The sequence below is a fragment of the Engraulis encrasicolus genome, chromosome 13 (assembly GCF_034702125.1).
Source record: "Engraulis encrasicolus isolate BLACKSEA-1 chromosome 13, IST_EnEncr_1.0, whole genome shotgun sequence".
Taxonomy (NCBI): domain Eukaryota; kingdom Metazoa; phylum Chordata; class Actinopteri; order Clupeiformes; family Engraulidae; genus Engraulis; species Engraulis encrasicolus.
In genome coordinates, this window is record NC_085869.1 from 26,803,211 (window position 1) to 26,815,710 (window position 12,500).

General features: G+C 44.1%; 1 protein-coding gene across 1 annotated transcript in view; it reads right to left on the reverse strand.

The window, feature by feature from the left end:
- Window positions 1-12,500, reverse strand: part of myo3b (myosin IIIB) — a gene marked incomplete at its 5' end in the record, with an annotated part of 190,045 nt that overhangs the window by 119,807 nt on the left and 57,738 nt on the right. Inside the window, 6 exons of the mRNA XM_063212872.1 lie at window positions 2,911-3,058; window positions 5,473-5,683; window positions 6,761-6,887; window positions 7,217-7,331; window positions 8,345-8,443; window positions 9,714-9,916. Of these exons, the coding sequence (XP_063068942.1) occupies window positions 2,911-3,058; window positions 5,473-5,683; window positions 6,761-6,887; window positions 7,217-7,331; window positions 8,345-8,443; window positions 9,714-9,916 (903 nt within the window). The remainder of the gene's footprint in view (window positions 1-2,910; window positions 3,059-5,472; window positions 5,684-6,760; window positions 6,888-7,216; window positions 7,332-8,344; window positions 8,444-9,713; window positions 9,917-12,500) is intronic.

Below are 12,500 nucleotides of genomic sequence, written 5' to 3' on the forward strand. Positions count from 1 at the left end.
AGTATTTACTTTGTCTAAAATGCAGGTGTGTTTCTGCATCTGAGATTGCTTTACTAAGAGGGCAAACAAGGACAGAATCAGAAAAATACAGACAGATGTTTGTTTTCGTTTTGTGGTTATTGAGCTATTGGCCAAATAGTTTCTCAAACTTTTATTCTAAGTCTTCGATGGTTTGTTTTATGCGCTTTATATATTGCCATTGTTTGATCCCCATTCTTTGTTTTTCTTCAATAAAGTGTGGTTGTTGGCCTCTTGTTTTGATGTTGTTTGTATCCTCTAACTTTAAAGTTACAACTTTCTGTCTGTGTCTGCCTTGAACAAACAGCAGTGGTCTGTGTGCGTAGCCGTAACGGCGCCTAAAGCCTTGTGTTTTTTTGTCTGCCATTCCTTTCGCTCAGGCTTAAACGTGTGTAGTACTAGACTAGAGAAACAACATTAACACATGAAACCCTCAAAACTCAATCCCTTAGGGAGGCTTGTCTCTGGCTTAGATGAAGACGCAGGGTGTGTGTGTGTGTGTGTGTGTGTGTGTGTGTGTGTGTGTGTGTGTGTGTGTGTGTGTGTGTGTGTGTGTGTGTGTGTGTGTGTGTGTGTGTGTGTGTGTGTGTGTGTGTGTGTGTGTGCTTGTGTGTGCGTGTGTTTATGTATGGGATTAAACAGCTGCTCTCCCTCAGCTTAGTGCCGAGTGCCTAGATCAAGTGCTGCTATGACACTGAGCCCACCTGCACGTCACCTGGAAACAATCTCAACACCTCACACACCTCACACAGACGCGCGCGACTCTCAGATAACTGTCACCCGTGTCTTCACCGACACGCCACACGCCGGCAATCCCATTGTCCTCGCTTCCGGAACCCGAGTCAGCCATCACCGAAAGCTTCTAGAACCTTCCGCATTGTGAGGTAATGAATGCCACATGTGACAACAATGTGAAAGCGTCGCTTGCAGCAATCACAGATGAGGCGCAGCACAGCGCACAGAATGTCACTTGTCACAAAAGACAGGAGTGAAACATTCTTGGAGAAGAGCAAGGCAAGAATCCCAAATCATTCACAACAGTGTAGCGCAAGGTGTAGGGAGCACGACAATGACACTCAGTCAAGTATGTAGTGAACTAGAGAACATTTCGGATATGGTCCATGTCTTAATGTCTACAACAGTGAATTACTGTCACAAAGACCAGGAGCGAAACATTCTTGGAGAAGTGTTGCTCCCTACATGCTGCGCTATGTATGGAATGATTTTGGATATGGCCCATGTCTTAGTGTCTACAGCGGTGAATTACTGTCACAAAGATAGGGGTAAAACTAGGAGCTGCAGAACAGAGCCCGTGTTCTATTAGCTGCTTTTGTTCTAAAAATGAAATGAAAAGACATTAAAATGAACTCTGGCATATCTGTTCAACTCATAAATCCAAGTTGAAGTGCTATTAGCAAACATGAGCGGAGTTCGATGCTGCTCTGGATGATGATGGCATTGGCTGGTGTTAATTTAGAGTCCTGAGGACATGTAGTAGCCCCTTAATGCGCGCCGTATCTCCAGTGGCACGCTGTAATAGTCATTGAAATGTAACTACCACAGCACTACAATACTATGACACAACACAGACCCTTTATTAATGCACCACGACTTGGTCATTACCATACTGTTAACAACAAATGTATAAAGCCGCGTCTTAAGGGGTTAAATGTTGTTTCTAAAACAATGTTCAGGAGGAAGCCTGTGGAGTGATTGACAGCTGTCATATTTTCTCCCGCATTCCACAGATTCAACCTCCCCTGCTCATTCATCACCTGTTATGTGCACAGTTTTGTCAAATTGTCCCACCTCCTCCCCCTCACTCTTCCATTTGACTAGCTGATCCACTCCACCATCCCTCTACACATGGGTTGCATGTTTGCAAACAATCCCTGGCTGCGCGTCCCTGGCTGTGCACTCTTCAACCTCTGATTGTTGGAAACTGCTGTCACTCAAAAAATGCAATCACGTGGTTGGATGCTTAGCATCTTGCCCTTCCTCACAACACAAATATTTGTAAACATGAAACCTATGTATACATGTAAATGTATAAACCTATGTATACATTATAAAGGACTTTTTTAGGAAAAGCACAAAAGCACAACAAATACCTCTTAATGTATGTCCTCTACAAGTCTTCTGTTGTCCAGTCTTGCACTTTAAATGTCTGTATGAGCACTGTCTATGTCCATACTGTCTTAAGTCCATGTATAAGTACTGTCTATGTCTATACTGTCTATGTCCTTACCTTAATTAGTCTATGTCTGTATGGGAAAGCAAGAAATGTAATTTCAAATTCTTTGTATGACCAGTGCATGTAAAGAAATTGACAATAAAACCTACTTGACTTGACTTGACTTGACATGTAGCAGGAATGTTGGCAGTACTCGGATTTCCACAAGGGTCATGTTAACGGCTTATTCATTCTGAATGTGACGGTTTCTGGAAACATTCCGGGTGTGGTATGTTGTCCCATACGCGTAAACAGAAAATTCTGGAATTTGTTTTAAACAGAGTACTGACAATCTTGTGTTTTGAAATCCAAATACTCCATGTACAGTAGGGCTGTAATGATACACTCAATTCAGGATTCGGTTTGTATCACGATTCATGACCTACGGTTCGATACACCCCTCGATTTTACATTTGCCAACAATAATTTTTAAATGTTTCTATATAATAATAATGATGCTTGGAAGCACTATCACTTCATATCATGTGGTTGTTTTCTGGGCAGATGGGTATCAAAACGTTAAAAGGGCGTATCACGATACTGCCTCTTTGTATCACGATACAGTATCGTGACTCTGTGTATCATGATTTCTCGGTTCGATACAATATCGTTACAGCCCTAATGTACAGTATATAGTAACTGCTCTCTGTGCCTCTCACCTGCTCCAGTGCAAAGATGTGCTGGTTGAAGTAGAACTGGATCTGCTCGTTGGCAATGTTGATGCACAGCTGCTCAAAAGAGTTCTTCTTGAAGTTCTCAAAACCAAAGATGTCCAGGATGCCCACGTTCATGCCATTCTCAGCAGCGCTGGAGCAGGGAAAACAGACACAACAGAGTGTAATGTTTCATAAAACACAAATGTGTACTGGAAAAAAATAACACGCTTGACACTTGCGCCAACGTATTCATGCAAGCCTGCAGTCTCTTTGATATCCTTAAATTCAACCTGAGTACTCAAAGAGTTACTATAGTGTGAATTGCTCCCTGTTTTCTTCGTTCTTACTCTTGTTTTTTCAATCCAGTCAAATGTTATAACTGAGCACCTGTTTAAAATATAGAAAGACAAAGAAAGCACAGAGATCTTTAACAAGAAGATCACTAGAGCTGAATGCCTCTCATGAAAAATGTATACCAGACTGGCGAAAAAAAGAAAAGAAAACCTCCTATACTGTACATAACAATCGTCCTGTTGCCTGAAACATACCCTAATGGTTGCACTGTAGCTAGCTCACATATAGAATAAGGCACTTGAATGAAAGTTCTAAAACCGGAGAACACTAGTAGCCTTTCCTTTCATCCTGCTGCCCACCTCCTGCTGGCCTGACAGCTAGCTCGCTAGCTAGCGCCCGATGAAGGTCACCTTGAGCTGATGCTAACAGGTGATTAGCGCCAATAAGAGGGAGTGCGCGCTTGATTGGACAGGCTAGCGAGTTGGACGCTTCCCTGACGGTCGGACGGAACAATGATTTCAAATGGGAGAGATGTGGATCAATGATTGCTCGGCCTCCTCGCTCTCCGGCCCTTAGAAGTCTCCCTAATCATCACAAGGAATATTATTTTCTCTCAATGCAACGGCGTATTAAAAATGTATGCGGCTGCTTTTTAACTCTGTCTTGTGTCTGTCTGCCAGAGCCATTAGCATTCACATCTACGTGAGCAGAAGTCCGTCTAACGGCAGAGGTCATCTTGGCTTCTGTGTGTGCGTGTGTGTGTGTGTGTGTGTCTGAGTGTGTGTGTGTGTGTGTGTGTGTGTGTGTGTGTGTGTGTGTGTGTGTGTGTGTGTGTGTGTGTGTGTGTGTGTGTGTGTGTGTGTGTGTGTGTGTGTGCGTGCGTGTGAGTGTGTATGTGTGCACGCACGTGTGCTTGTGTACAGCTTGCCCTGTCTGTATAGTACAGCTAGTGAGAGTGAGCGTTTGTTTCCGACTATTGAGAGTGTAAGTGTGTGCAGGCCTGTGTATACATAATGTGTTTGTGTTTGTGTGTAGAATGACAAGCCTGTGTGTGTGAGTGTCAATGCAAGAGCATAGGAGTCTTGACTCCATACTGCATTCCTGTGCTTGACGATGAAAGAATGTGTGTTAAATATCAAGCAGGCCACACTGTTATATCCTCATGCACACCACGGTAATCAATACGCCATCGAGCTCTCCGCACATGCACACCAGAACAATTCACCACGCGTACAGTACCTGCAAATACTTATCAACTAATGAAAATAGATTGAACTGAAACAGCACAGACAATGAGATCCTTCTTTGCTAGTCACGTATGCATGCATGCTCGCACGCACGCATACACTCACTCACACACACTCACACATGCACACACACACGCACACACACACAGAACAATTATAAGCACAGCTGTGAATGCTGACGATTTTTGAGCTTGTCAAATTGCTGAAGACAGTCCCTAAAGCACCTGGATATCAGACTGCAAGTATGTGCAGAGCATCAAGGACAGATTCGTAGGGCAATCATGAGTAAGTAGTCAGGTGTGTCATGCATGTAGTCCAAAGGTTGCAGGTTCAATTCCCAACACGCCAGGTTGGTGGGGGGAATTATTAACCAGTGGGCTTGGGATTCGAACCTACAACCTGATTGCAGTGCTCACCATATGTTACTACCCACCTCCATCCACTACCTTGTTATTGGGATTTGAACCTACGACCTGACTGCACTGCTCACCCTGTGTTGGCGACAGGTTGGAGCTGGGAGTTTTTGGACTAGAATTACAGCATGTAACTGGGATTCGAACCTACGATCTGGGCTATAGCAAGTAACTGGGATTCTAACCTACGACCTGAGTGCAGTGCTCACCATATGGGATTCGAACCTACGATCTGGGCTATAGCAGGTTACTGGGATTCGAACCTACGACCTGGGCTATAGCAGGTTACTGGGATTCGAACCTACGACCTGAGTGCAGTGCTCACCATATGGGATTCGAACCTATGACCTGAGTGCAGTGCTCACCATATGTTGGCGATAGGCTGGAGCAGAGAGTTTCTGGCCTACAGCAGGTTACTGGGATTCAAACCTAGGACCTGGGCTATAGCAGGTTACTGGAATTCGAACCTATGACATGAGTGCAGTGCTCACCATATGGGACTCAAACCTACGACCTGAGTGCAGTGCTCACCATATGGGATTCGAACCTACGAACTGAGTGCAGTGCTCACCATATGGGATTCGAACCTACGAACTGAGTGCAGTGCTCACCATATGTTGGCGTCGGGCTGCAGCAGGGTATTGATGCGGTTGACGATCCAGCTGAAGAGGCGTCCGTAGAGGGCCTTGCTCATGGCGTCCCGCACGTCGATGGCCTTGTCCACCGTGTTGGTGCGAATGATGGTCTCGCCTCGCGTCACCACACAGTGCGACGTCAGGGCCTCCTGAAGCTCCTCAGAACCGATGCTCAGGAGGTCCGCCGCTGGAGAAGATGGAAATACACACACATGCACACGCACACACACACACACACATGCACACGCGTGCACACACACACACACCCGCACGCCCGCACGCACGCACGCACGCACACACAAACACACATGCGCGCAGACAGAAAAACATACTTGACACAGACACAAATGTACAGTATACACACACGCCGACAGAGGCACAAAAGTCAATATAGACAGACAGACAGGCAGGCACAGACAGACACACACACACACACGCTCAAGAATATGACACACACACACACACTTGTCAACACAAGAAAACAAATATATGAATAATTAAATTGAGGGACAACAAGGGAAGAGTCGTGCCCAGATATACACAGCACACAGACACATCAATGCATAACGCACATGACACCTGTCACACTGTGGCCTCTCATCTGTCCAAGGGTGTCACACTGACATCTACTGTAGTGTGTGCGTGTGTTTGTTTGTGTGTGTGTGTGTGTGTGTGTGTGTGTGTGTGTGTGTGTGTGTGTGTGTGTGTGTGTGTGTGTGTGTGTGTGTGTGTGTGTGTGTGTGTGTGTGTGTGTGTGTGTGTGTGTGTGTGTTTGTGCAGATTTGTGTGTGTTTGGTCTTACTTCTCTACGAGGTCATTGTGTTCATAAGTTGTATAGTGTCAGTCTGCCATGTGCTCTACTGTGCACGCGCATGCGTGTGTGCGTTCATGTGTGTGTGTGTGTGTGTGTGTGTGTGTGTGTGTGTGTGTGTGTGTGTGTGTGTGTGTGTGTGTGTGTGCATGAGTTTGTGCATATTGTGTGTGCATATGAGTGTGCATATGAGTGTGCATATGAGTGTGTGTGTGTGTGTGTGTGTGTGTGTGTGTGTGTGTGTGTGTGTGTGTGTGTGTGTGTGTGTGTGTACATGCATGTGTGTGTATGTGTTGTGTGTATGCGTATGCTTGCGCAAGCGTGTCGCGCGCACGCGTGTGTGTGTGTGTGCATATATGTGTGTGTGTGTGTGTGTGTGTGTGTGTGTGTGTGTGTGTGTGTGTGTGTGTGTGTGTGTGTGTGTGTGTGTGTGTGTGTGTGCGTGTGTGTTACCATTGTCCAGAGCTTCTGAGTTGGGCACCTCGCTCTTGTCAGTCTGGTGTTGAGAGGTGATGGAGGTGAACTCAATGTTGCCCGTATTCAAAATGGCCGACAGAATGCGGTACACCGAGTTCACTTCCTGCAGTAAACACATAAGAAACACACACACACACACACACACACACACACACACACACACACACACACACACACACACACACACACACACACACACACACACACACACACACACACACACACACACACACACACACACACACACACACACACACACATGCACACACACCAATCATATCATCATTTTGAGGCAACACATTATCATCACAATCATCATCATCATCGTCTTCCTCCTCCTCCTCATCATCATCATCATCTTCGTCATCATCATCATTATCATCATCATCATCACCTTCGCACGCACGCACGCATGCACGCACACACACGTACCTCCTCTGTGAAGCCTATGATCCTGAAGCAGTCCTGGATGGCATCAAACTGCTCCTTGTAGGATTTACTGGAGATGATGTCCTGCATCACCTGGCCATTCTGGCTCTCAATGTACCTGCACATCACAACACATAGTATATCTCAATGTACCTGCACATCACAACACATAGTATATCTCAATGTACCTGCACATCACAACACATAGTATATCTCAATACAGGATCAATACACCGTATCATCTGGTGGTTCTTAGAATAGATTAGATTAGAGATTAGATTACTTTATTGGTACCCAAGGGTAGATTTGATTTGCAGTAAAGTGAGCTTCGCTCATACAAAACATTCAGGACATAGGACACACATAACATACAAGCAACCCACAATGAACATATGGACAATACCAAAAGTGACCTAGTGCATCCTATCAAAGAGACATGGTGTCACATAAAGTGACAGGGGTACTAAATAAGAATAGATTGTTAAATAAATGATTTAAAAAAATGCACCAGTAATCTGTAAATATAACATGGTGCAATGCACCGACACAATCCTAACGCATCCCAACACTTGTGGTCAGGGTGCGATTTGTAGGGGGGGATGGGGGAGATTGTCCCCTCTTCTGGTTTTGATATGGTCACTTTTCTACATGATTTTAATCATAGTTTAATGTAACTCCATTGATATTGCTTGAAATCTGAATCATATCCCCTCTTCTGGTTTTCTGACAAATCGCACCCTGCTTGTGGTAGAGACAAGGAAAGGAGGAAATGTGAAGAAAGTGAAAGTGAAAGCCCATTGGGAAACTCCAACTCCCATTGTCATTGTGACACAGCACTCCACAGCACACAAGTGAACGCTGCACACTGCACACAACGAAATTGCATTTATGCCTCACCCGTGCAAGGGGGCAGCCCTCAGTGGCGCCCCATGGGGAGCAGTGCGGTGGGACGGTACCATGCTCAGGGTACCTCAGTCATGGAGGAGGATGGGGGAGAGCACTGGTTGATTACTCCCCCCACCAACCTGGCGGGTCGGGAGTCGAACCGGCAACCTCTGGGATGCAAGTCTGACGCCCTAACCGCTCACCCATGACTGCCCATATGTGAACAACACATTTGGATCTTGGTACCGTGGAGGTGTTTTGTCAGGCAGGCTGTACTTCTTCAGCTTCTCCTCGTGGTAGAGGCCGGCGTAAATATAGTAGAAGATGTGGAAGTTCTTCTCTCCTCTATGGAAGCAAAGGGGATAAAAGGATTTATTTACTCAATAGGTTTTATCTCAATAAATAAATGTGATATTATTGATTTAAAATCATATTTGAATTATTATATGATGTGAAATATATCACTATTCCTTTGAAAATGTAAATGTAATGTTAAAAAGACAAAAGCCTTCAAAAAGTTAAAAGACAAAACGTGTACAGTGCAAAAGTCCTGAAATCATTTAGCGGATTGATATGGTTTACCCTGTTGGACTAGGGTTAAGATTAAAAGAAGATAATGCATATTGTGCACAGATAATGGACATTTACATGATAATTCATCTATGAATTGTCATGTAAATGTACATTATCTGTGAATAATATGCAGACTTCAGTGGGGAGGATTAATATATATATATATATTACATTATAATTTGACATTGAAATGGTTTGAAATAGTAAACTCCTGACCTGGGATGACCTGTGATAAGTCAGCCCAGCTACCTGACCTACTGCTGTTCAACCAGTAAATGTCATTACATTCTAATCCAATTAGACAGAGGTGTCAATCCCGGGTCGGGTTCAGAAAGTGAAAGGGAAAACCCAGTCACAGATTTAATCCAAACAGTTCTGAATGAACTGATGGTAATGAGCACTCAGGGCAGGTAGAGCAGCTACTCACTTACCACACAAATACACCTACCACGACAAGAGCGAGGCGAGCGACGGAAGTAATTGACTTTGTATTGAGTCGCGCGACAAAAGCGATTGTGGAGACTAGAGCGATTTGCGCGACGAGAGTGACAGTTTGAAGTTGAAATCCTTTCAACTTTCTATGACGCGGTTCAGCGACAAGCCACGACAGCCAATGACTGTATAGAGGTCAGTGACCACAGCCAATGGGAATGCTTGAATGATTTGCCTTCTGCCTGTACGGACATACTCTAGTCTCCTCAATCGCTCTTATCGCTTGCTGCTGCACTCTGTCGCTTGAATCGCATCGCGCCTGGTCTATTCGCGCGGTTACCCACAGCTACTGTGTTGAAATCAAAATAACGACAGGGTTTTTGCTCATTGCCAGGACTCTGAATCCAGGAGTGACACCTCCGCAATTGCAACGGCATCAATTTGAAGACTCCTGAGTGAAATAATTTAACTACGTTTTCTGTGAATTGTGTCCATCTGAGGTCTCCCTCAATGCAGTTCAATCCAATTCAATTGAGGGGTTCTATTCAACTCAATGGCATTCTATTGAAGCGGCAGCAAGGCCTCCGTGCCACCGGGTGTCTTTACTCACGCGGCCTGCTTGATGACTCGGGACTTCTCCAGCAGGTACTCAGAGATCTTGGCTCCCATGACGGCGCCAGTGGGCGTGAACTTCATCTCCAGGTACTTGCCGAAACGGCTGGAGTTGTGGTTGATGGCGGTGCACGCATTACCGAAGGCCTCCAGCAGGGGGTTCACCTGCAGGATCTTCTCACGCAAGGTGCGGTTGTTGGCCTGGCAGAGGTGGGTAAACGGGTACACAGGTAGAGAAACAGACAAACAAACCCCAAAAAACAAACAAATAAATCCATGTGAGTTTGAACATGACTGTGAGTAGATTAGGATCAGGAGTAGAGCAGTAGCTTCTCCTGTAAGTTTAGTTTAGTTTAGTTTATTTAGTTTAGTTCAGCAGGGACCATGCACAACAGACAGAAGTAAAAAGATGGCTTGTGCCAGATTATAGCTACAAACCCCAACTCCGGTGAAGTTGGGACGTTTGGTAAATAGTGAATAAAATCAAAATGCTATCATTTTCAAAACATTCAATCTATTCATTAGATGGAGAATAGTGAAAAGACAACATATTAAGTGTTAAAACCGAGAAAAAATATTGTTTTGGGGGACATATGTACTCATTTCTAATTTGATAAATCCAACACGTCTCAAATAAGTGGGGACGGGGACCAGTGAAATTTAGTAAACATCCAAATAAGATAAAACAACAAAGAAGAACATTTGAAAATGAATTGTACTGACGGACAATATAGGTGTCCAGGTATAAGATCATCACAGAGAGGCTGAGTCACTCAGAATTAAAGATGCAAAGGGAATAATTACCATAGTTATTACATACATTTTTGAATTCCCTTTGATTTACCACGATTGAGTGTATATAAGACATATTTTTGTTACTAAAATCATTGTATAGGTTCATGACATCATGAAATATATATTGGCTGTAGTCTCACTCTAATTCCTGGAGTGCTAGAGCTTTTGAAAATTGACCATATTAAGACTGATTAATGCGTGCAAATGATACAGGGGTGTAACATTCTCATAAGCACCTGAGCTCACTTGAAATAAACCCAGAAGACATGGGAAACTGTCCTTTGCTTACAGAAGTCAGCAGAAGTTGTAGAAGTCCATTCTTTTTGACAATAATAGAACATTGCACATCCTGTGCTACAGTGAAAATGGACCACCCAACTTGTGTTAGTGCTAGCTTCAAAAGTCAGCCTCCATGATGGCATGCGGGTGCAGTAGTGCATTGGTTAAGATGTTCTCACTCATCTGTAGAGTTAAATACAGTGCTGAATGGTATAAATGGGTTTTAAACAGCATGAAAAACCACTCATGCATTATATTTTGAAGGGAGATCTTCGATTACTGCCACATAGTAAGGTCAAATTGCATTCTCTACTATGTTTTAACAGTTTGGCTCCATCATAAGGACCAGCAGGTGATAAAATGGTGGGCTTTTGGTCAAGACCTGTCACACTGTAAGCACTACAGAAAGGAAAACATTGCAAAACATGACAAGGAATACACCCACCATTTAAGCTGGTGAAATCATGTCCAAGATAGGAATTAACACTGTTTTTTATATAAAATCATCTCATCGGTTAATGTATTTAACTGTTAAGTGTTGTCTTTTGTTTTGTTTTTAGTCTTCCTCGACATTTGCTGCCATTTATTGTCCCCGTCCCAACTCTTTTGAGACGTGTTGGATTTATCAAATTAGAAATGAGTACATATGTCCCCCAAAACAATATTTTTTCTCGGTTTTAACACTTAATATGTTGTCTTTTCACTATTCTCCATCTAATGAATAAATTGAATGTTTTGGAAATTATAGCATTTTGATTTTATTCACTGTTTACCAAACGTCCCAACTTCACCGGAGTTGGGGTTTGTATATAGCTAATTTCCATCTGCAGTCCCTGGTAATGTGTGACTGTTGGCCTGTCAGGAGGGCATGGGTACGCAGGCAGGTAGGGAGGGAGGTGAACTGACAGTAAAATTAACAAGGTGAACTAATCTATGTTAAGGAAGAAAAATCCGCACTCACAAACTGCGTCTCATTATTTATTTATATTACCACCATGTCCAAAAAGCAAACGCGTTTCGGCTATCAAGCCTTCATCAGTGCGTGGTACCTGCATGGTTCCTTAAGTTGATACATTTTATCGCGCACCCAAAGACTTTCGTTTTTAGATGCGTCCCAGCATCTCTATAAGAGGGTCTCTCCGTCCGTCCGTCCGTCTGAAACGCATTCCTTGTCTGAAACGCTGTCTTGTCTGAAACGCTGTCTGAAACACATTCCTTCAATTGTTCCTTCCTGTGTCCACAAGGCGGAGGCAGAGAGGCATTTTGGCCTGGAGCGAATGCGTGTCAAAACGTATACGATATGTTACCAAACCGGCAAGGCTAAGCTGATTGCATTGTGAGACAACTGAGGGGTGCATTCCATTTTCGGCATTGTTTTTCGTTTGGACAGTGGTAGGCAACTTCGTTCCTTCTCCACAGCACACCAACACCACTGTGAGTGTCACTTCATGTTCACGGTCTTGTGATAGGCCTACACTTCGGCTGATAGTGTCGCGTTGTGCAGCTATTTTGGTTCATCAGAATGGAAATGAACGATTTAGAAGTCGGCAGGCAGTACACAGATGTTTGTGCTCGGATAGAGGGGCGTTTGCATTGCATAACGCTCCACGACATGGAACCGTAATAAGTTGACAGGCGACCAGCAGCGCTACAGCTCTTCCTCTAAACGTGAGTTTGCAAACATTCTGCCACTACGTTTCAGTGAGTAGTC